Source organism: Sander lucioperca, chromosome 22 (assembly GCF_008315115.2).
Source record: "Sander lucioperca isolate FBNREF2018 chromosome 22, SLUC_FBN_1.2, whole genome shotgun sequence".
NCBI lineage: Eukaryota > Metazoa > Chordata > Actinopteri > Perciformes > Percidae > Sander > Sander lucioperca.
Genome location: NC_050194.1, coordinates 16,989,275 through 17,014,175, shown reverse-complemented (window position 1 = coordinate 17,014,175; position 24,901 = coordinate 16,989,275). Strand labels below are relative to the sequence as shown.

The following is a 24,901-nucleotide window of genomic DNA, read 5'->3' as shown; positions in this document are numbered from 1 at the left end:
TTCCCCGAATGTGTGATTCATGTATATTCATGTATGTACAGATAAACTGCTGGTGCACTGTGTGATGGGAAGGAGTCGGTCTGCCACACTTTTCCTCGCTTACCTCATGATCTGTGAGAACATGACGGTGGTCGACGCCATTGAGCACGTGAAGAAACGCAGGAGGATCATCCCCAACTGGGGCTTCCTGAAACAGCTGAGAGAGCTGGACATGCAGCTCCTGGAGAAAAGGGAAGAGGGTACAGAGAAGAGCTGATTGTAGCACTCGTGGGGCAGGTTGAGGATCAGATCGAACCTCAAGTCAATGGAGATGAGTTCAAGTCGGGTTTCAAGTAATTTCATGAGACAAGTCTAAGTCACGTCACAAGTAATTTCAGACAAGTCCAAGTCAAGTCAATTCATTGAGGACAAGTCCAAGTCAAGTCTCAGGTAGAGCAAATCCAAATCAAGTCCAAAGTAATTTGAGACAAGTCCAAGTTGAGTCTCAAGTAAGTTCTAGTCTACCAGTCTGAAATCTCATCGTCATGTCACAAGTCTAAATACCCAAATTGCAAGTCAAGATGCAAGATTTCAGGTCTCTCAGTGGTGTCCATAAAAATAACAGCATTTGAACATTTTCCCTTTAAAGTTCAGTTTACCATGTTTTTTTCATACTAAGTTAGACCAATGTCTTTTAATGCAGAGACCTAATGAGTTTTCAAAGTGTGTGGGCATGCAAAGCCTGCTTGTTGTCCCATTAGTTTTTTTTTTACTTTTCTTGAATATTACCAAATGTAAGATGTAAATGTTTGCTTTGAAATTTCATCTCGTCAGGTTTTTAGAGGGTGATATCTCAGGTAAATAAAGTCTCAGAGCAGTCAAGTCCAAGTCAAGTTTCTTTTTTCACTTCTTTTTATTTTAAAATACTTTTCTGCAGAGAAAACAGCTGCCTGGATTACCACGAATTCAAAAATGTTGTTTCTGTGACACGCTTCAGGCTAGTAAATATTTCAAATTAAAAGAGAACAATCAAGTACATGGTCATTATAATTTATTCTTATGCTAAAATGTACAGCATTTTAAGTGACTGACAAAAGGAGAAAAGTCATAAATACAAGAATGTCATTCTGTCCGATTTTTGTGCACATAGCCAGGTATTTTCCCCCTGTTCTTACCAGCAACTCTGTACAGGTACAAAGGCTACAAAAGAGCAATATAAACAAAAACACAAGTACAAGTTGCGTTTTACATGCAATCCATTAGCTTAGTTTGGTCTATTCACAGGCTCTATTCTTCTACACTTCGGTAAAATATAAATCCAACATTTTATAAAGATAGAAAACAAATCTACAGATGGAATGAAAAGGTAGCTTTAAAGGCATTATGTAAAATATCAACTTTGGACTAAATTTATATTTTCTTTATTGTTATTCGTTATAATCATTTAGTTATTTTTAAATTCTGCCACACTTCTGGACATTTTGAAATGTTTTAGAATTTTCAGGGTACAAACACTGAGATATGCTTTGTTATTTTGACAGAAATCAGTCTGCTTTATTAAACAGAAAGCTGCCTCAAGGAGATCTGTTACAAAAGACTTCAGAATTATACATACATAGCAATAAAACCTCTTAAACCGAACAGAAAACAGGACTAAGTTTACATTTTTTTTACATTATTAGAATTAACAAAATATAGTTTCATCTTTGTCCCCGTGGAGGGAAACCTAATAAAAGGCCAGATATCTTTAAAATGGCTTGCTATTAAGCACAACACTTGTACAGTACTACTCAATGCACTGTCACTAACAGAGACTGAAGCATGCTAGTTGTCACTTTACAAAATAGGTACAATAATTTAAATATACAAAGGCATGAGTATAGTACAAACTAATTGTCAGCACTGTTAGACAGGTACACTGAACAGGTTCAAACAGCCACTAACTCCACTTGTAGCAGGCACATTAAATGGCTTCATTTGAGGCTGCTACACGACTGCAAGACCACTGATGAAATCTCTACCGCTGAGCTCTGAACGCTGAGCTCTGAACGCTGAGCTCTGAACCCGCCTGCTCTAAAGACACATCAGAGACACGAACACTAATTAAATAGATTTTCATCGTAATGATGTAAGGCTTCCCATCTGGAGAAACAAAAATACTTCTTAACATTAGCTTCAAAGTTTACTCACTGATGAACATTTTTGCATTCTTTCCAAGTGCTGCTGCTGGTTTTTAAGTAATAAACAATAACAAAAAGACACCCAAAAAAATGAAAACAAAAGGCCAGATCAGTGCATCTTTAAACAGCAAAATGCACGCGAGAAGGGACAGCTTAGTCCTGTGGAGAGTTACCGCCTGATGAAAGGCCCTTTCAGGGACTGCTTGGACATGCCTGTGTTCATGTAACCATGGTGACCAGCTGGAGTGTACACCATGTTGCCATGTGGTGGAGCCTGCATGGGCTGCTGGGGGTATGGCTGTGTTCCCATCATGCCCATCTGCATAGAGTACTGGGGTGACTGGTTCATATAGGCATGGTTGCCATGGTAGCCACTGTTCATCATGGGCTGGCTCATGCTGTAGCCATTCATGGCGTTGAGGGAGGGCATGTTCATGGAGTTGACATTGTAGGCTGGTGCCGGCATGATGTTCATGCTCATGTTCATGCGCGGCATGGTGGCCAGCGTCCTGGATGGTGCCTGCATGGCCACAGTCTGTGGCGGCCGGGCGTACATCTGCTGCTGGTGGTGGGACAGCGGGGCAGACTTGGACCTTGCAGAGATGTGACTCTTGGAGGCCATTTGGGGTTGGATCCGCTGTGAAGGCGGGATGCCCATGTTGCGCTGTAGCATCATGGGCGGCGGGGAGCTGAGATTCGGGGGCGGGGTCATGGTGGCCTGCACCTGTGGGTTGGGGACTCGATGCGGGGTCTGGGACAAGGAGACCAGGCTGGAGTGCTGAGATGACAGCGAAGGGGTGTTTGCATAAGATGTGATGGGGTGTGAGGCTGAGTGGTTGAAAGGCAGCGAGTGAGGGTGGTCTATGAACGTGTTGGTGAACTGCTGCAGCTTGGCCAGACTGAGGCCAGACGACTGAGAGTAGTGCCCACTGCCATACTCCCCCTGGTGGTTGATCCTCTCATAAAGAGCGAAATTTGGATTGCCTGATTCAGGAATGTCTGCCAGCTGCATGGTGGTGGTGAAGTTGGTGGGTATGGCGCACTGTGCCATGGACTGCTGCTGGCTGTGCTGACTGTGTTGATTGTGAAGGCCATGCTGAGCATGCTGATTGTGCTGACTGAGGTGATTGTGCTGCAGGTGATGGTTGTGGTGGTGAGTATGCTGGTTGTGGGGATTGTGTTGACTGTGCTGGCTTAGCTGATTGTGTGGACCTTGCTGATTGTGTTGACTGTGCTGATTGTGAGGGCCATGCCTGCTGTGGGAGTTGTGTTGACTGTGTTGGCTGCGCTGGCTGTGTTGACTGTGCTGGCTGTTGCTGGGAGGCCTCTCCACCACCACGCAGCCCTGTGGCGACTTGACGTTGCAGTGTGGTGGTGAGCTCAGGCTGTTTTGCTGAATCATCCCGCAGCTGCCGGGGTTGACAGCAGCCATTTGCTGGCTCACGGCACAGCTGCTCTGGGCCAGGCCACTGGGGGGGATGCTGCCATAGGAGCAGCTGTTCTGGGAGGGGCCTGCCCCACAGATGCTGCCCCCCATGGTGGAGTCGTAGCTGCTGGGGTTCTCGTAGTTCTCAGTGGTGCTCTCGATGCTGCCCAGATCGCTGAAGCCGCTGTCCACAACCTGCTGTGAGTGATCTGACACCGACGGCACATCCATCATCGGGCTCGTCTCCATGTTGTGGAGCGAGGGCACTGAGATGGCACTGTGGTCAGGGCTGATCTGAGTGTAGCCACTCTCCAGGATGGAGACAGCCGGGCTATTAACAGACCGTACAGACTGGCTGGGATGGGATTGCGCAGAGGAAAGGGGACTGCTATGGTCTGACTGGGGGCAGTCATCCAGCGAGGTGAGCTGGGGGCTCTGGGCCACGTGGGTGTAGGTCTGCAGAGTCCTGCAGGGTTCCTGGCTCTCCACACAGTCCTGGAAAACATTCTCTCTCTCAGTCTCTTGCGTCAGGGACTGAACAGCTTGGGCTGTCTCTGAGTCAATCTCTGTGCAGATTGGGGGATCCTCCCTCAGCACAGGACTGAGTGTTGGCCTCTCTGCAGGCTGAGGAGGTGGGTGATCGGGACAAGGACTAGACGTGCTCTCTTCCTCTGACTCAGAGTCTACAGGATTATCAGAGTCTACAGCTGCTACTGAAGTGACTGCTACTGCTTCAGGTGGTGGTGTTGCTACTGTCGTTTCTGTCACTGCTTCTTGGATACTTTCTGCAGCGGTAGCTGGTTGATCTTCACCACACGGTACTGTAGAAACCTGCTGACTCAACTCAGAGTCATTGTCTTCTTTTGGATCTAAAAAAGGTGGGGTGCATTCAGGTATTTCTTTTGAACTCTGTTCCAACTCTGCTTGGTTGCTCTCAGGTTCTACTGCCTTGCTGTGAGTGTCATCTTCATCATCTGCATCCTGATCCTCTATTTGAGTTCTCTGCTCGTCCTCCTCATCATCCTCTGCATTGTCATTCTCCAGTGATTCAACACCCACTGTGCTGTGTTCCACATCTTTGGCTGGGGAGTCTTGCCCGTGTTCACTCTCTTGCTGGTCGTCTTCAGGTGGTTCTGGGGAATCAGCTCTGTCCTCGGGCCTGGGGGACATGGCGGCAGGTGAGCACACCGGAGAAACCACTGGCGATCCTTCAGGGGAGCTCGACTTCTGGGAGCCACGGTCAACAGAACTTGGGGGCTCAGAGAGGAGCCTCTCTAGCGTTGTATCTGGACTAGCCGAGCACTTGCCTGCTTTGCTGCCCTCGTCGCAGACAATATCCTGGTCTGGTTCCTCTTTTGCTTCCTCAGTGTGAATATGGTGCTGCTCAGCCTCCATTGGGGTTTCAGGGGGTGTGTAGAGGTTGAGCTTGAAGCCCATCTTTCGTTCATTCTTAACCCTCCATTTAGGAGGGCCACGTTTCACTCCTTTCGGCCAGCCTTTCTTCCGTTTCACTGGACGGGGTCTGGTGGGTCTCTTAGAGAGAATGTCAGCTCCTACAGGTTGAAAAAAATGAATTAAAATCAATTTAATGTTCTGCCAGAGAGATTGAACAATCTGCTATAAAACAATTGGTAACACTTACCTTGAAGGTATCTACATAAAAGTGACATGACACTGTCATGACACAGTCATGACACATGAAACCTAACCATAACCATAACTTGTCTTGACAAAAACTGAATGACACTTACTAAAAGAAGCGTTATGTCATAAACGTTTATGACTTGTTTATAATGTTTATGACACGTTCATGACAGTGTCATGTTACTCTTATGTAGATACCTTCAAGTAAAGTGTAACCAAACAATTGTATGAGAGATAATGTATTACAGAGTATTTGTACGACAGTCAAGATGCAAATACCTTCTTTCCAGTGTTCAAGATTGTCTTTGTGTGCATTTTTCTCCAGTCTCGGGCGACCTCTCCGGCGTTTCATTGGTGTAATTGGTGTCTTGTCTTCCTGTTCGTCCTCCTCATCTTCCTCCATCTCGCCCACTCTGCAGGTGCGCTCCAGCAGGGGCATAGGACGCTCATCCTCGGAGTTGTCGAATGGCTCGTTCAGTACTTCTGTCGTCTCAGAGATGGTTTCTGTTGTTACACTGCTGTTTATTCTCTTTCTTTTACGCCCTCTCTTCTTGAGCACAATGGTTCTCTGAAAAACAAACAAAAGAGGGACCAATGAAAACAGAATTCAACCTCTATCAGAGTAGAGTACTTTTGTAAAAACTGAAAACAAGGGCACTAGGTTGATGAAGAAATTCATTCAGGCTTTTGTGCTAAATGTAAAATGTTGAAACCACACTGTGAGACTAAATGTTTGAGCAATGCAGCCTGGTGTGGAAAACCACAAATGAGACAGGCAGAGTAAGCAGAAACCACGGTCTATATATTTAACATTCTCCAGTTGTTTCCCACCGGCTGCCTACAACTCAACCGCTTTCCTCTCCGAAATCCTTCACAAGAAGGATGTGAAATCAATACTGTAACTAATGCACTAAATAAACTCCAACAGCCAGAGTCGTTCTTTTCTGGTTTCCATACTGTTTTTGTTGAAAAGGTCTCACTGACATCATTCACCCAGCTGTAATATTATCTCCAGCACAAGGGGGCAGTGCCATATAGACAGAGCAGATGTGAGAAGCACAGAGGAGGGCAGTAAATTAACCATGACCATTGACAATAGTACAAGGTTTAGCCTGCACAGTCTCGACACCAGCAGTGAAAACACAATCTATTATCTGCAGCTGCAGGCACACAGGGAGGCTCCAGATGACAGGAGGAAGCCACTGAACCCTCCACTGAATTCATGAATATTTATCAAACCTTTCCATCTCATTAGAGTACACAACATGGTCTCTAATGAAGGAAAATACATAATGATATACATTCAATTCCACTTTGTCCTAGAATAAAACTCCAGATAATCAATGAGATAATCCCACTAGGGGAAAATAGCTGACTTGTGGTGATGCAAAAGTGACATGATTCACATCAACAAACGATAAAAGTCACCTTTCTCTTGGCTGCAAGCATTGCGTGGGCTTTTGTTAGGATGGGTGGTGAGCCATCAGAGTCATCATCGTCGTCATCAACTTCGTCATCACTCACTTCCTCCGACTGCTGGATGCGCCTGGTCCAGGACAGTGCAGGGCGGCGTTCGTAGGTCCGGTAGGGAACCTTACAGTGGACCTTTGTGAGAGGTTGCCTGCTACCGTGAGTCATCATGTAGCCCTCTCTCTCCTCCTTCTCCCAGCAACTGGCCTGCTCCTTGAGCCGCTCAGCCTGGTAATTAAACAGACAAGACACATTATCTCTGGGAAAGGCGCACGCACAGCTCCAACATCTGAGCGATGATGCTAATGGGAAAACAAGAGATTGGAATTAACATCATGACAAATGAATCACCGCAGGTTTCTCCTGATAATAAGAGCAGCGTCCTGATTGGATGTCATCCCGTCATGGAGGAAACATTTCCGTTAAGCAGCCGTGGAAAGATTGCATTTCATGGAATATTCAGCACTATCAATTATGTAGTGAACTGATTTAGGGCAATTTTGCACAACATTAGATGCCTGCTGACAGTGATAATGCTTTCCCCATTAATGGCCTCTATTTGAACTCTCCAGCTAATCAAACAGACATCCAAGAACAGCATTGCAGGAAAGTGTAAACAAATAACAACTGGCTCCTGATTGAACAAAGAGACTTACATCCATCTCTGCCTCCCTCTCCTCCTCAGACAGGACAGCATTGAGAGTCGTGGAAGGTGTCCAGCGCAGGGCGTCAGGATCCACCTCATTCTGACGTGGGTTAGCCCTCAGGCTCTCCATGTGCCTCTGAATCAATCGCTCTCTTCTGATCAACACAATCCTAGGTCACAGTGAGAAAAGCCCATGAGTTCATGTCAACAAAAGAGTGAAGCACTAGCCAGGGTAAACAGAATCTAGACAGAAGGTGATGTGTGGTTAAATGCGAGCATAAAGACGAGCTCTTTGGGACAGCAGGTGCTCCATGTCCTTGGGGGTGCTTAACCTGACTTACTTCTGTCAATATTCAGCTGCATTAATGGATACGCTGTTAAAAATACCCGCTGGCCTGGATAAGTCAGACAGCATACAGAAGCGGCAGCACAGGCTGAAGGAGACTGCGGCTCGAAAACTGACCTGCCATCCTGTCTGTCAATCATGCCGAGCTGCTGGAAAGTAGCGGCGATGTCATGTGGACACATCCCAGTGGCCTTGCTTATTCCTTTAACACTGATGTGTTTATCTGGGTGCTTATAAAGGTACTCCAGTATGACACTTTTCCAATATGCCAGGTAGGATAAGCGACCCAGATCTGACAGCGGCTTCTCCGGGGAGCCAGCTTGTCCTTCTTGCCTGGTGAGAAGGTAACCTAAAAAGACAAGATTCAAACAAAAACAAAATGCTTTAGTCAAGCTAGCGGCTGCTGCTGGGTTATTTTAGATTGCAATTCAATCCCTTCACCCCCTCCCTTATGGTAAACATATTCATGCAAGGATGTGACACCAAACCCTGGTTGGGATTTCACCTTCAAATAGTATAAAGGGAGGCGATGCAATCAGTTTTCCTCCCCTTCAACCTCTGTCAAAAGCTATGATACATGCTGGCAAGGGCAACAAAGGAGGTTGATAGAGGGGAGTAAAGAGGAAACAAAGCGACAGAGCGAAACTGAGAAACAGCTGGATGTCATTGCTCACAAGAGACTGCACTTAGGAGAGATAACGAACAAGAAAAAAAACTAATACTAATATGTATCTGTGTGTAATTAGTTTTATAGCAGCCCTGTCAAGGGTCATCCATTATGAGCGGCATGAAATTAATTAATGCCTTTTAATGTGCACCCACTGCCGAGAACCAAACAAGCAAATCTAATCACCAAACATTGAACACATAATATTCCAGTAATCATGACAATATTCATTACTAAAGCCAAGAAGAGGAGCCTGTGATAACAAACACTTAGCGATGAAAGTTCAAATACTGTAAATGAATTGGAAAATAAGTCAATTTTTCAATTTGTGTCACTTTACAAGTATATTATAATTAGTAAACTAAAACAGAGTGCTCAGAGTTCTTTGAATTATGATTAGAAAGGAAAAAAATTTCACACAGGCACCCACTAATGCTCTGCTCTCAGAGCTACCTGAGACAAAGTGTTCCTCTAATACAATCCAATATAACAGAAAATCTTAATCTAAACAACTTCCAGCTCCAACGCTACATTTTCCAATAAAGCCTTCAAAGAGCTCAGAATTCAGCTGTGTTCAATCTCCCTTAATCCCTGTCTTTGTTATCAGCACACTCTCAATATCACAGATCCTCTTGCATCTCTGTGTCTCAATGGCTCCCAAAGTGAACAGGAAATCAAATGCTCCATTACCGCCCGCCCTGCCTCTTTTCCCTTCTCTTCATCACACACAAACTCGGCAAAGAGAAAACTCTTCAAAACAATAAAACGCCTATAATGAAAAGAAAAAAAACAACCTGCCTGCCTTTAACACAGAAATCCACTCAAGGCAGCAACTGTTTTCAAAATTGTACCGCAAGGCTTTAAATATTGTATGTGCTGCATTAACTGGACTAAAACATAGAAGCGGTATCCACCTCATCACAAGTCAAGGAGAGAGAATTGGGGGCATTTTCGATGAAAAAGCTCTTCAGGCTTAGGTAAAATACTATTGGCCATCAAATAATGTATGCAGCCAGAATGTAATGTTTTTATGTTTTTCACTCTTAATCTTCTGTGACTGCCTAAGCACTGTACATGAATGCTCTTGATTAGGCTACTTCAAAGCCTTAACCATATAACAAAACCTTGCCACAAGCTACAAATTCACCCCCTGATCTCAAATGGTTTGTAAAGACCAATGAAAAAAACCCAACTCAGTTCTGTGGTCTAAAAAAGCATTAAGGAACTTACTGAAATCAATAAGGAACCTTCCAAATCCTTGCCTTTGGTACTGAGGCATAATCATTATGCAGGAGACATTGTACTTCTGCTGGCAAAGCTTTTCCTGAGGGAAGGAGAAACAGATCAAGTATGTCAGAGCTCTGCTGAAGCTGGCAATTTACTGCACCTGCCATTGTCCTTGTCTAAAGCAGTGCACATGCACGCCACGCACACACAGGGCGTTGAGCTTTCACTAAAAACTATCACTTTGTTCTGAATTGTAGCTGCAACATATGATAATTATCTGTTTGTCGGTTAATCTGTCAATTAGTTTGGGATTATTCAATTAATTGTTTCATGTATAAAATGTTAGATAATAGTGAAATATTTACCAGAGCCCAAAATCTCATCTTCAAATGGCTTTTTTTACATCATTAATTGATTAATTAGTAATCAATTAACAATGATGTAAAACAGAAAACAAGAAGACAATCCTCACACTTTAGAAGCTAGGGCCGACTACTGTTTGGCATTTGTTCTTGGCTAACAGGTTAATTGACTAATCATTTAAGCACTACTGTGAATAAATTCAATCCACGTTACAAAAATGGACAAATGACAGTAGGGTCTTACTGTATCAGTATCACCATTCAAAAATGATGTGCGGTGTTCCTTCATTTCCCATATAATCACTCTGTAATTCTTACCTTGGAGAAATAGCCCACAAGATGACAGCCTTTCTCATCATTCTTTGTAAGTATGTAGAAGAGGAAAGGCTCCACATCATAATACAAGGTCTTGTGATCCAGGAAAAGCTTGGCTAACAGGCAGAGGTTTTGGCAGAATAGTTTGCTGACATTTCCATCAACCTAAACACGGAATAAAAAGACCAAAAGGACACTGTTCAAACAGTTCCCTTTTTTCCCCCTCCTCCTCCCAGAAACCCATTCAGTGGAATATCATGCAGCATACAGTTATTGCTTTATTGCTGTAAAGGGAAGCTGACCTCAAATACTGAAAGGTCGTTCTTTCTGTAGATTTCATTGGCTGGTGGGTGAAACCAGCCACACTTCTTTGTGTGTCTCTGGAGAATGTTTTTGCTCCTCATGTACTTCAGACAGAACTCGCACAGATAAAGCTTTTGTAATCTGACAAAGACAAAGAAAAGGCTGCAGTTTGTATTTCAGCATGAGAGGTCTTTAAAAGGACATTGAAATAAAAATGCAACTCAAGTAATAAAGAAAGTGGCATTATTTGTTAAGTAAAAGCAACATTACCTTGAATATTCAGGAGGGTAAGGTGACGAGTACCAGGTTTGAATCTCATACTTCCCAAATTCAATGAGGGCAGGGCATCGCACAGAGTCTGTGTTCATCAGAGATCCAGTTCTCTGTGAAAAGATTCAATAAAAGCAAATGAATAAATGTGGTGACCCAGATTATTCAATCTTACAGTCTCTTATAACCAGTCCATAAATATGGCATTGTGACAAAATTCTCAAATCAAGATGGTTTACGAAAGATAATTTAAATCTGACTAAGAGCTGTCACTAGTAAGACCTTGATACTTATTCATCATCTTGGTTCTGATCTACTTCCTTTCAGAAAAGCAATGCATTAAAAAACATATAGGATGAACGTGAGTTTATATTTGACCCATTTTACATTGAAAACTTAAGAGTAGATATTGTAAATCAACATAATGCTGAGATACCTTTCAATCTGTTATTTTTTCCGTGTGACCCTCCCCTACCCTTAACACATCAAACCTCAAAAACTACTCAACTGTCCATGTTGTACGGAAACAGGAGGGAGAATATGGCATGAAGATAATTGAAGATGATTGGGAAATTGGGGAAAGCCAGACTAAAACTAACAAACTCATGAATTGGAAGAACATAATACGATATTTTGTGACTCCAAAATTGAAATTTATACAAAAAGGTTCTCAGGTACAAAACGAATGCGGGAGGTAGTGTGGTTAAAAAAATGCCTGACATTTTTCATAATTTCTGGGCTTGTGATTTAAGCATGAGACAATGCAAATATGTACAATAGTGGACAGATTTGATTATATATATGACTATAATCTATATCCTTGACGTTCCACTTCCGGAATCTGCTGGATTTCACTCATTTAGGCCGGATATCCGTTGCCTTGGGCTTCCTTTGTGTTGGCATTTTAAACTCTGGTCGATTTATGAGGACTATGGTTAACCTTTGTCAGATCTCTGCAAGGTAAATCTAGACAGCTAGCTAGACTATCTGTCCAATCTGAGTTTTCTGTTGCACAACTAAAACAACGTTTTGACGTACACGTCCCACCAAAACAAGTTCCTTCCAGAGGCTATTCTGATGAGGCACCGCTGCTTTTCTCCTGTGCTTAGCACCGTCCAAGACGATTGTGATTGGTTTAAAGAAATGCCAATAAACCAGAGCAAGATTAATATGCCTATAACCCCTTAAATATGTCATGAAAGACCCTGTTATGTGTTGACCATGTCAACTCCCTTGTTTAACTTGAAAATATCAATACAAATAAAGTTTTACTGCTCACATAAGCTGAAAACTCAGAAGATGTTGAGCCCTTTCCCCAGTTTCTCACCTGCACGGCAAGTTCCTGTACATGAGTGAACGTCTCAATGTCCTCCTCTGTGATGTGGTCTCTGGACATGGCTGCAAAGTCGGCTTGGGCCTCCTGCTTCACACGCAGCTCCCCGTTATGGCCTGTTACAGGCACAATAACACAACATCAACACATCAGATAGCACATCAACACGGTCCTGTTTCAAGCAGCCGTGGCTGAATAATCTCATAAATTCATTCTATGCAAATGGGTTAATACTGAGAGTACTGCTGCTGAGCCTGTTTGAGGCCGTGTCTCTGAGGAATTTCATAATGTATCATCTTTGCATGTTTATATGAAAATCCCTAATGTAATGAAGTGAAACTAAATCACTCTAATTGCGTAACCGCTTTCATGTGCTTAGTCATCCACCAAGACAGTTTCCCATGAATGAAGAAGCAGATGCAGAGAAGGGAGCGAGTGTCGACATGAAAAGCAATTGATGTTGGAAAGCAGGCAGTAATTTTATGAAAGACATCAACACCATGACATAACCACCAAAACAAAAACCCATTATAAGTGGACGTGATGTGTCATTAATATATTTATGGAAATGTGCTGCTGGGTTAAGTAGTGTTTGTGCAGTATATTGTTTAGAATTACTTGAAAGATATATCCATTTGTTTTTCCTACGTGTTATTTTTTTAAACTGTGACTTCACTCCTGAAGACAGTGAAATGTAAGGGTTACTGCACTTCTGGCTATAATCATCATGTCAGCTCAGAGTCAACTTGGGTGGGTGAATCACTGGGTTGTATGTGTCTAATGACCGCTGGAAGTGAGGTTGAGTGGAGACAGTGATTTCAAAAATGAGGGTGGGATGAGGAAGAGTGCTGATGTGACTACAGCCTCTACTAGGTAGTGATCACAATGTGCGCACTACTGCAGAGGGTCAAGGACAGAGCAAGGAGCAACATGAGGGAGTTAGTGGGCCATGCACTATGACAAAAGCCAACGGGCGAGAGGATGGAAGCCACGTAAACTCCGCAGCCAAGTCAAAACGCAACGAAACTGGGTTAAGAAACTAAAAGAATTCAAATTAGGCAGAAGATTAGTAGTCTGTTAGAATGTTGAGGGTGTCTTCTCAAAGAAAAGATTAGCTTTAGTCTGGAAAAAAATAACTGCGAGTGACAAGCTTTAAAAAAAATAAATAAAGAAGAAGCTTAAAGGTGTGGAGACGCAGGTCTTGGCTGGAATTTCGAGCCTTGCTTACCATGATTATTCTCAGGTTTAATTCTTCCATCTGTCAAGTCTCCCTTTCCTGGTGATGGGGCTCCCTTCTGAGGGCTTACTTTATACCTCAGCCTGCCTAGTGTCCTGTGCTTTTTAAGGAAAGGGTTACGTTTGAAATGACTGACCATCTTAAATGGGTGTCCTCTGGGTCGGCCTGGCCCAGCAGATGTGGAGTGTAACCTATTTTTATTAAACTCGTTCTTTCCAAGGCGCTGAGGCCCCGTTTTGGACGCATGGGGTGAATCCTGCTTATGATGCAAGCGCTTAGGCGGCGCGTAGCAAGGTAGTCTCTTTTTCCGCGACTGTCCCTGAGTAGTATAAATGTGAGAGAGTCCGTCAAATAGTCCCTTAAGTTGGCTGCTATTGCAGAGACTACTCAGGGAAGGAACACTAGACTGGCTGGAGGAGCTCTGTGGCGAGTTAGCAGAGGTGGAGCTGCTGGACACCTGAGAGGGGGGACTAAGTCCCGGCAACGTGGGAGCAGGAGGAAGTGCAGAGGAAGAGGGGGTTATCTTTTGAGTGGCGTCAGCAGCAAAGGCAAACGGCTCTGGTTGATTGGACAGTTTGGGCAGACCCTTGTCTCTAGAGCTTAACTGTGTGGCGGGCGACTCTACGGCTACAGCTCGCGAGCGACGGCCCACGGGGGAAGGGGTAAAGAATTTGGAAAGCCCATCAATAAGCCCTTTGGTTTTCTTGTTAACGGTGAGTGTAGCTGGGGTGGAGGTGGGCGTGAGGGGGGGAGTGGTGGTGGGGGTGGAAGTGGTGAATTGGGTGGCGTCGACCACACAACAGGGGTCTGCAACAGCCAATCTGTCTCGGGCGTCCTTCACAGATGCAGCATGACCAGATGAAGGTGTAGAACAGACGGTAATCTTTTGACCCCTACCAGGTGACCCCCTTCCTCCAAGTGCTACCATGGAGCCGTCACCACTGGTTACAGACCTGCGAAGACAAGATATTGCTGCAAGGTCAGATCTCAGTGCCACACGTGTAATGTATGTTTGCTTTTTTACTTCTTTGTTTTTGCATGAGTAACGGATGTTTTTTTGGAAGCAATCGAAACATTTTGCATCCAAAAGAACTCTGTGAAGTTCAATCGTGCCACAGTAAATAAACACTAATTAATTTGGATGAGAAGAGAAGATTTCCCTGTTGCTTGTATTTACTTATTGTTTGCCTGGTGTGTTCTAATTCTCTGAAAAGGATCATTTCGGTTTATTACAGCTTGGGTGTTATTTTAGTAGTTTTGACCATAACCTTAATCTGTTTTGATAACATTGTACTCACCAAAGTAATTGCTCAGATCTGAAAACATGCAAGATCGCGCTCAACATCGCCATGTTCCCAGATCTTAGCAATTAACTCCGAATGGACCTTGTTATTACCAAAATTAAGATCTCTTAACACTTACATTCTTTGTTTGAGCTTATTTCTGGGCCTTCCGATTGGCTTTGCATATCGACGTTTGATCTGATCGGCTTTCTTGTGCAGCAGTTTCTTCCCATTCTCCTTCGGCCTGCAGACTTGGCAGATCCAGGTACCTGGAGGGTGTCCAAACACAGAGAGTAACGTTTGAGTGGGTTCATCAATTCAGAGGACATACAGTACATTCATTTGAAACATTTCCTTTAATACAGAGAGCTGGCGAGAATCCTGCCAGCTCACAATGACAATCAATTACTCTACAAAAAGCGAAAATCCATAAGAAAAACATTGGGTCAATTCTCTGTCCAGTGGAATAGACTTTGTGTCAGGTTGTTGAGCAAAACTATGCGACTTGTATGAATTGCCTGCCAAATGTCCTACTACAGTACGCGCGCCATCATTACAAGCCTCGCTGTAGGGTCAGTACTGTAATCCAGAGATAGCAAATCTCCCCGGGGATGCTGGAATAATTTGATATGCATGCAAAGCTTCTAATAAGCCAATGCTGCTTCTCTGTGTGCTGAGTGACAGCCCCAAAAGGCCGTCTGTGAAGAAAAGGCTTTGAATTGACAGCAGAGAGGGAAACAGAGAAGCCAGGCAGTGTAAACACCTCACCTTTTGGCATACTTGAAAGCGGTGGGTCGCAGCACTCCATGTGAAAGCCCCGATCACATGAATCGCAGAACAGCATCTCATCCTGAAAGGGAACAGCAGGCATGTGTAAGGGATGTCCCTGTTGCAGACATGTAACACCACCCGTCATTTAAAGTCTTTTGGAGATATAAGCCCAATTGTGCACAAGAGAGGCTTTACAAATGGGATCTTCCTCTAAGGCAACAACACAGATAGTGGTGCGTTTTAAAATATATGCAACATTATACTTACAGCATTTTTCCCCTGTATTCGACAGGAGCTGCAGGTTTTGCATTCAATACACTGCCATCGTAATCTCTTCACATTTGAGGTTAATTCAGGGGAAAACTTCAGACATGATGGATGCCCTTCAGAAGCAATTGAAAATGCATATTAGCATAACACATTTGTGCCAGTGTTGACTGTGTCACAGAGCTAGAGACAAGGCATTCCATTTATTCACACAGTAAGGTTAAATATTAACATATTACATCATCAAAAACATTGGTACCACTGTATGTCCGCAACACTTCTTTTCCCCCTGCCACAAGTTGTGTCTAAAAACAGTATGATCAAACATCTGAGCCGCTAATTACAGATAATTTGATCTTAATGAGGCAGCACTCATTCTAATGGAAGCCGATCCATGAAAGTCATGTAAAAGCTTGCCTTCTCCCTCACCCGGCTCCCTCTCATGGTTGTAAAACAGCTGTTTTACAGTGAGAGCACAAATTGTGTACACTACGAGCGGTTAATGAAAACCACCTCGACGCTACTTAGTCAAATTTGAGCTATAAAAATGTCACCAGGAGAACAATTCCTTACGGCATTTAAAATAATTGTAAGAGGTAATTTTATGGGGGTTAGCAGTTTTGTCTGGAACAAAAGAACAGTAAAGGAAATGCCACCAATCTGCAGAGGGAAAAGGGTTGATCTTTGATCCGCTGTGCCTGGTGCGCTCTATAAGAACAATCTGAATTGAGCGAAAATGACTTGGGTGATTTCAGATTCTAATGGCCACTTATAGAGCATCTGCCCTTCTTGAGCCCACTGAGGGTTGCAAGCAATTTGGATCCCTTCAGCCACTCAATTTGAACATTGTTCTTCCAATAAATCCCTTAAAGGGAAGTGAAAAATGTGGAGCAAGAATGTGACATCTGCCTAACTGATGCTGAGAACTACTGCTACCAGGGTGGGGTGATATGGTAATATCCTGTATGTTTTGAGATAAAAGAAATTTGTTCACAATCACAGATTTCTCTACAACCTTTATAGCAAGGTAGCATTGATATCTCAGGTTGTATAAGGCTATTGCAGGCAATTTTGCAAGTCAATGAGCAGGAATGCTTAATGGAAATATTAAATGTGCAGGATTTTTTCATCAATATGATTAGGTACAATGATTTGTCATGTAAAACAGACATTTCCATCTAATTTAGTTATATAAACATTTGGCCAGATGAATGTCCAGAAAATGCACCAGATCATGCTATAACTCTGTAGCAATAAATAATTACATATATAACTATTGTTATATAAATATTACCACGAGAGATTCCTTGATTAAAGATGTTATCCACGTCAACCACCCCTACTTACTACTATTCTTAAGTTACCATTTTTCAAGGACAGGGCAATAACTTATTATTGTCATCTTTCATAGAATTACAATGTGACATGATAATTTCATGTTATATCTTTACAAAATGTAAAAAAAATCTTGTGGTCCAAACGAATGCTTCCAAGCTAATTTAAGTTTGCAAGCTTTTGATTTACATATTTTAAGAGTTCTGTCTGATTTAAACCAGAGCAATGTTATATATATATATATATATATATATATATATATATCAACCTCTATTCCTAACACGCATTCAGTCTGTTGCTTGTGTGCCTTTGCTGACATGCTAACAGTTTTGTCCAGACTACAGTATGTTGTGGCTTGTAAGAACATCCAAGGCGACTTACCACTGCTCCCACAGTCTGCACAGGACAGCAGCTCTTCTGGCCGCTTGTCCCGATTTGACTCTTTCGTTCCAAGACAGAAACTGCATATTGGGATGGGGTCAACCCGGAGCTGGGTGGGAACACAAACAGAGACAAACTGTTTAAAAACAGAAACGAGCACAGGCTGCGTATGAAGTGCTTGAAAGCCTGTTTGTTTTTGGAGATTTTATCTTGATTTTTGAGATCACTGCAGACTTATTGCTGGTTTATGCAAGACAATAACACCAGTGTGTGATTTAATGAAATGGCCACAAAAATACGAACTGCAAGCATAAGCTCAGAAGATGAAAAAAGGTGTTCTCACAGACTAGAAATGAATAATAAATGAATCTCATCCTCAGAGATATTGAAATGTACCTCCTTTATCCATTACATCTGAATGGGTATGTGATCTTGAGTAATCATAGTTTAAGGGCTTAATCCGATTCTTAAAGCTTGCACTCCAGTCTGAAAGGATTAACCAGCATGTAATCAAATTACCTCAATAATAAAACATGCTCCCATTGTTACTGCCATGATCCACTGTAAATGTTGCAAGTCTCAGAACAAACACTCATTTAAAGGCTTATGTTTAAGTTCAGAAGAAGTAAAATATGAGCTCAAGGTTTAAGAGGATTTCCCCATTGATCACTCAGAATGAACAGAGGCTGACTTCACAGAGGAAAATAGGGAAGACTTAGTGTCATCCCATCATAAAACAGCCAGTTAAAATTTGCCAAGTAGTCATAACCAGACTAAACCCACACTGAGGTACTCCGGCTTTCATAAGGTGTCCCTTTAAGTATGAGATCATATACACAAGTCTCTAAAGGAGCATCAAACACACTGCTGCCTCCTTCTTGCTTGAGAGGAAGTTCTTAACGGAAAATAACACTCACAGCCTGGGTGTGACCATAAATAACCAACCTCATCATCAGTTTACACACTTAAGGCCTCGTCAATTGACTGGAGCTTTGAAGGGCACTCTGGGGATGCCCATAATTAGTTCCTGGTTTCTATGACGCAGATCAGCATCCTGACCTCAACAAAATTTGCAACCTCCAAATCTCTATTGGTCCTGACCTCCTCCTGACCTACAGTTGAATTAAGGGAGATCTTGTTTTTTGTTTTTTCATCCGTCAACAAACACAAGACAGGAGCATCCTTTCAACCTGTCACAGCATCCAAAAGAAACCCAAGGGGAAATGCAACTAGGCCACAGTGGGGATTTGGTCATTGTTCCTGGCTGTTGTATCAATTCGTTGTTACGGTGAGGGGAGGCAGTTTACTGCCACATCAATGATTACTCTATTTTCAAACCTGCCAGGTCAATATTTGAAAGCAGGCACTGGCATTAGAAGCAGACTGCTGCTCACACAGCTGTGATTATGGACATACTATAAAAAACACTGAAATGCTAATGCGTGATGAGGCTACACCTGTGGAGTATAACACTGTGGCTCAGAGGTAAATCATCAGAATTTTCTAATTGTCTCGTGTTATGGAAGAAAAAAAAAAAAAAGTTGTTCAGTTGAGTTGGGCAGGTCTGCAACTGCAAACAATCTTGTTGAACAGGCCTGGTTATAAGTATTCTTCATATTTCAAAAACGCATAACTAGCGCTAAAATAATTGTGCAAAAAGTGTATCGCCAACAATTTTGAGAATTGATTATTGTTCAGGTCATTTATCAAGCTAAGATGCCAAACATTCCCTGGTTTCAGCTTGTCAAATGTGATGATTTCTCTGTTGGTATATAAATGTAAATTGCATATGTTTGGGTTTTACACTCGGACAACAGAACCAAACTGAAGGTGAGCAGATTTATTCTTACTATTTTCTGACGTGTGTCATCTTTATCATGAAATATCATCCTGAATAACTGAGTAAACAAGTTTCTTGAGAGCCTTAAATCTCTGATTTTGGGCTACCAAACATCATAAATATGATTTATACAAGATCATTTTAGATAGAAGCAAGAACATTAATGTAAAGAGCTTGAAATTAATAAGACATCATGCAGCCTGTGCTTTCAACTGCTGAAATGCTCAGAGGCAAGCTTTTATTTATTTATTTATTTTATTTTATTTTTTTTTTAAATAAGTCTTCACTTCATAACATAGTCTCTGCTGACTGAGCCATGAAGTCTAATCCAGGAACTGGAGAATTAATTTCCATCAGGAATATTCTTAGGCCTGGTGATTAAAACCAATAGCAATTTGCAATCTGCACAGCACAAAGGTGCGAAAATAAAGAAACAAACACAGCTAAAGAGATGCTGATGATTTACTTGGGGATTCTAAATTAAGCACATTACAGGAAATTATGCTGCTTCAAAAGAGCAGGCTGTCCTGAGTGAGGGGGTGGGTTCCTATTAGAAAACTGCTGGTAGAGAGAGAGAGAGAGAGAGAGCTAACCATCAAATGGTTGCATAACACAGCAAGAAAGAAAAAACACTCATTCCTTGCCTTTGTTCCTGCCAGAGTCTCTTCAGAATCTAATAAACTCTAAACCAAGACTGCTCTTTTTCTTTTACCTCAAAGTATCTCTTATTCTCAACACACACACACTTGTGCTTCAACAACTTAACAGGCAGAGATGTCTCATCCTTTCAAGTGAATGGTAAACCTGGACTGGGCTAGGTGATGTCATCAGGCTTGGAGCATTAGGTTGAAATGTTCCAAATGGAAAACAGCAGGCCATCCTCAGTTATGAGAACCATTGCAGGACACTGTGTCTCTAAACAGTTCTCAGTTTCACTTTTGGCCTGACCACAGACACAGTCACAGTTGTGACTGCAGTATTAAGGTGTCGCTTCCTGATATATTCACTGTGAAACTGGTGGGGAGCAGGGTGACATCTCTATAGCATGGTGCTGCTCAGCTGCATAACTTGTGCATAAACTATTGGACGGCACTTCATCTTGACACACAGTCTGCAAAAAGCCCTTACAACAAACTACCTAGATGAGTGTACACTGCACTTTAGGGCCATACAATGAAAACTATTTTCCATGAAACACTCTCCTGCGCTTGACAGTGTCTTAAAATTGCAAAGCAAGTACAAAAGTGCTGTCATTTCACAGACTTTTGTCTGCAGTGTGTGTTTTAGCTAAAGCCCAATTAATAGAGACACAATCTCTACAAACTATAAACCAGCCCTAAGGTGCCAAAAGCAGCGGAAACAATTCAACCTGGAAGTTTGTTCATATGGTTTTATTTACTCTCTGGGGCATCTCTAGCAAAAAGGTCATAACAACTGCATGCAGCCTGGGAATACTATGTCCTACCACATATACTTCAGCTGCCATTCCTTAGCACTCACTATTTGTGACGACTAGTTTAAGCTCATGAGCATGTAAGTAACCAATAAAATATTCCAAATCTGTTCACTGAGGCTTGTTACTCACAAGATAGCCAGCCACATCCCTTAAGGCCATTAGGCTAGTGTTACATAACCTGTGGGAAGCCTACAGCAGACTGCCTACCGCACACTGTCAGCATGACTTACTGATTATCCAAGTTCTCATATTATGGAGACCAACAGCAACACAGCCCCAAAGGGACGCACTCTCGATGGTGTTGTTTCTGACCTGCCAAGCTTAAGTCCCACAGATTTAAGACCACAATTGTAAAATTCCTATCAAGCAAATGCTGCTTAGTGGTGGCCCAAACTTTCAAACTTCCTCTTTGGTAATGATGTCATGGAAATGCCACTGTTATGGTTCCAAAAAAAGTCCTTGGTTCTCGCTAAACAAAGCTCTACTACATGTTACAGCTGGATAAGAAGGTTGAAATCAATAACACCTTAATAACAAGAATAACTTCTTCTATGTATGTTTCCCTTTAGGGTAACAGCAGCATATGACAGATCAAAGTCCAGGGTAACATGGGAATAAGCATGAAGTGAAAGAATGAGAATGCAGAGGCCAAGGTGTGTGTACCTGGTCTCGCTCATGGGGGAGGAGTGTCACTGATGACAGGACCAAGGGGGAAGCACTTGGACACCTGGAGCCCCTTCCCTCCACACTGCCATGGCTAAGCTTATACCGCGGGCCATTTTTTAACAACCTGCCGTTGTTAACTGATCGCTTGGCCGCCAGTCGTAACCTCTGCCGGAAAGCAGGGTTATCAACAATGTTTAAGAGGTCATCCTGGTTCCTCAGATACCTCTCGATGTTCTTCAGTGAGGAGCCATGGGTATCATCCAGGCCCTCAATGGCCCTCTTAAGTATTTTATTCCAATCAATATGGCGCAGATCGCTTGAATTCCATAATGATTCCTTTGATGGCACAGACACATTTGCAGGCGGGATTGATCCAACTCTCCCGGGATTTCCTGGGTCCTTGTAAGAGGCACTCCCCTTATTTGTAACCTTAAGAATAGAGCCATCATGAACACTTAATTCCAACTGCTCAAGGACGGTCTTCTTGTCCAGTCCATGCGATGTGGCCACCGCATGACAAATTCTCTCCTCTGAAGGCCTCTGCTTTTGCCTTTTGATTTTCTGTATTGCTTCAAGAATCCACTCCGTGTACAGAGGGTTTGCAAGTTTTACCATGGTTGAAAAATTAGACTCACAAAAATCTGATCCATACAGATTCCCCCTTCCTGCTGCTGAACACTGAGTACATCCACATCGTTAGTAAGGTCAAAAAGTTATGTTCCACGCGAGCATCCACATTCTCAAGTCTTCTTAATCCTGGGTATCTGACATTGGTCTTGAGGAAAAGTTGGCACAAGTAAATTCCACAATTGTAGTTACCAGCTGACCTGGATCTTTATGTATTTAATCCCAGATCAAATCTAAAAGAAAAAAGAAAAAACAAATTGGTCAAATACATGTGTAAATTACAACCTCTCCTGCAATTGCTTGTTATTTCCTCTTATTCACATTCTGTAAACTAGCTAGCTTTTTAGCCAAGGACACCTTACAAGACAGAGCATATACCAGGAAGCCCCTTATTAGAAAGCTATAAGAAATGTATTAAACATATTTGCAGATTCTGAGAGTTATACATTTGTTAGATAAGAAAGTAGGCTATCTATTAACTATTTTAGATTCAAAAAGTTAAATATTATTTGTTGAACTATGAAGCCTTTTGTAAAAAAAAACAACAACACATTTGTATGTCATAATTTAAATGATTAAATCTGAAAACATTTCATGGACCTCCTGGAAGAGTGCCACGGACCCCTGGGGGTCCTCAAACCCCACTTTGAGAATCACTGGCATATTGGATATACTAGGCCAGAGGAATGCAGGACGTTTAAGATGTGTTAAAACATGAGAAACAGATGGATAAAAACAGATGAAGGAGCTGTCATGGTTGCTAAAGAAATCCGAGTGACTTAATCCATAGTCTGGCACCATAATCCACACACCAAACCAGATGTCCGTTTCAAAAGAGACTATTTTTTGTAAAAGTAATAAGTTTTAGCACAATGACAGCTATAACTTCTACCGAGTGAAAAAGTATTACAGTCTCCTCGACAGATGCATGTAGGCTACTCGGTTTAAGATTCCTTTTCGACATTAAAAAAAACAAGTTCACATTTATTTCTGCAGCACGTAATATTCCAAAATGTCACCGTCACATGTCTAACGTACGCGAACTGATTAAAAACATTAAAAGGACATCATACGCAAAGTTTAACCGTTACCTGTCCGCACGCGACTTTTGACAGCTCGACGTCCGCAACGACAAATTGATCAGCGCGAGCTTTAATGACATTTGTATAATCAATGTTCACTTCCTGACAGCTGCCGTTAGACGTTTGAGGCACGTCTGCAAATAACCACCGAGCCGTTTAACGAAGCAAGAAACCGGTAAGTTAATAACTACGTAACAAACCTAGAGTTGTGGTCCGCTGAGTTGAGCAGATAAATGACAGTGTTGCCAGCATTACTGATGTCACCTAAACAGTCGCCATTTTGTTACAATGTTGTAGTTTACATGAATCCGACATGACGCTGATTACAATCCAATGGGGTCTCATTAAACCTTACCTACACTAATGTGCCCTCCCTAGCAACTTCAATATTGGCTGTAAAGACAAGATCCGATTTCTGGTTTGATAAAGCACATGTCAATCTTTATGTATGAGCTCACTCTAGGAGACACGGCACTGGCTGTATGATCTGTCACTTCCCTCAATTGACCCGCCTCTTAAGGTGCCTTCAGTGATGAATTGATATCATTTACTTCCAACACCCATAATATCTGAACTTAGTGCTCTAACCGCAGCGACAGGACATAATTGAGTCATAAATACACTATAAAAAGCATAAACTGTCTGAGTAACGATTAAATGAGATAAATATTTAACCACATTTCCAAAGCGTTTAACGCCAGCCCACCTTTACTTAGATTCCTCCTTGAAACAGTTGGTTACACTTGAAAGTGATTTGGAACATTTTAGACTTTAATTGGCTGTTTGTTGAATCTATCATTAGTTTGCATAAAACCTGCAAAGGCTCTAGCGCTGATTTAAAGTGAAACAATTTTTTTAATCAATTCCAGGTAGCATATCAATACTCCTGCTGGCTAAATGTGTCTAAGGTATCGCCTTTCCCCGTCTTTATCTTCCTCCCTTTTCATTATTTTCCCGAGAGGGACCGTAATTCTCCTGATATTTAACATTTCAACTATGTGACGTTAAATTGGCGGCGATAAACAAAGGTTCCGTTGAGCTAAAAAGTAGCTCGCTCCACGTCTGCCAGCGAAATTATAAACGTCCTGTGTTGCGCTGTGCAATAATGGCATGACCTCTTTATCACCATTAACTATCAAATATCTCCAATGAGAAAAAATAGTGAGCCCTGGAGGGAAAAAAGATGTTCAGGGGGGAATACAAGTTAACACGACTGCCGGGAGAGTAGCTCCTTCATCACTGGTTCTCAATTATGTATCGCTAGTTTCTTTAGCTCCCATTTCTCAGCTTCAGCTCCGCTCTCGTTTTCCATATTTTAGTAGGAAATGATACACAGCCTCCTTGGATTTTCACATCGTTTTGTTAGATGTTACGCAAACCGACCTATCTAATCTTTCGCCGCCGTGGGCGAGAAGGCACAACAAATAACGGCAAGTTTCATGCAAGGATGAACATATAACTAGTATGAAAGAAAAAAAAGGAGTGCACATTCTACCGTAAATATTTGCTGGTAGTTTACCTCTGCAAGTTTTTCCCCCCCTCGGATACTCCTCTTCATTATCGGGGAAACGTCGAAGGATACATGTGCAGCGACATATCCGAGCGATTTCGTGGGATTTGATCTCTTGAAACGAAGGCTGAAAAGCTTGCGCCGAGACATGGAGAGGACCTGATAACAACTAATTGAAAGGTTAATCTACATAGCAGCCTGTGACAAAGTGGTACCCTCCCCCTTCTTCTTCTTCCACTGTAGACATCCCTACTTCAGTGTAGTGGAGCGGACCGTCG

At 42.5% G+C, this 24,901-nt stretch overlaps 2 protein-coding genes and 1 long non-coding RNA gene across 8 annotated transcripts in view; 2 read left to right on the top strand and 1 right to left on the bottom strand.

Annotated features, from left to right (window-relative positions):
- LOC116061128 (dual specificity phosphatase DUPD1-like) overlaps nucleotides 1-2,120 on the top strand; it is a 4,006-nt gene extending 1,886 nt beyond the window's left edge. The window contains exon 4 of the mRNA XM_031315054.2: nucleotides 42-2,120. Coding sequence (XP_031170914.1) covers nucleotides 42-256 — 215 coding nt within the window. The 3' untranslated portion in view covers nucleotides 257-2,120. The remainder of the gene's footprint in view (nucleotides 1-41) is intronic.
- On the bottom strand, nucleotides 1,014-24,901 carry kat6b (K(lysine) acetyltransferase 6B). 6 transcript variants are annotated; one of them, XM_035997536.1, is made up of 17 exons: nucleotides 23,314-23,573; nucleotides 21,402-22,264; nucleotides 17,443-17,551; nucleotides 15,727-15,842; nucleotides 15,457-15,538; nucleotides 14,828-14,957; nucleotides 14,303-14,358; nucleotides 12,163-12,284; nucleotides 10,836-10,948; nucleotides 10,565-10,706; nucleotides 10,266-10,427; nucleotides 9,589-9,682; nucleotides 7,809-8,040; nucleotides 7,356-7,515; nucleotides 6,658-6,927; nucleotides 5,509-5,797; nucleotides 1,014-5,138 (listed from the first exon to the last, which is right to left on the bottom strand). In XM_035997536.1, the coding sequence occupies exons 2-17, from the start codon at nucleotides 22,017-22,019 to the stop codon at nucleotides 2,329-2,331; spliced, it is 5,505 nt and encodes a 1,834-aa protein (XP_035853429.1). In that variant the 5' UTR covers nucleotides 22,020-22,264; nucleotides 23,314-23,573; the 3' UTR covers nucleotides 1,014-2,328. The 6 variants fall into 6 exon arrangements, with proteins under 6 accessions (XP_035853429.1, XP_035853428.1, XP_035853425.1 ...); XM_035997532.1 differs by lacking the exon at nucleotides 23,314-23,573 and adding an exon at nucleotides 24,633-24,901 and having other exon boundaries at nucleotides 2,329-5,138; nucleotides 13,397-14,358; XM_031315048.2 differs by having other exon boundaries at nucleotides 2,329-5,138; nucleotides 13,397-14,358.
- The window catches only part of LOC118494251, a 60,237-nt gene continuing 58,500 nt past the window's right edge, over nucleotides 23,165-24,901 (top strand). The window contains exon 1 of the long non-coding RNA XR_004896367.1: nucleotides 23,165-23,288. This is a non-coding gene — a long non-coding RNA (uncharacterized LOC118494251). The remainder of the gene's footprint in view (nucleotides 23,289-24,901) is intronic.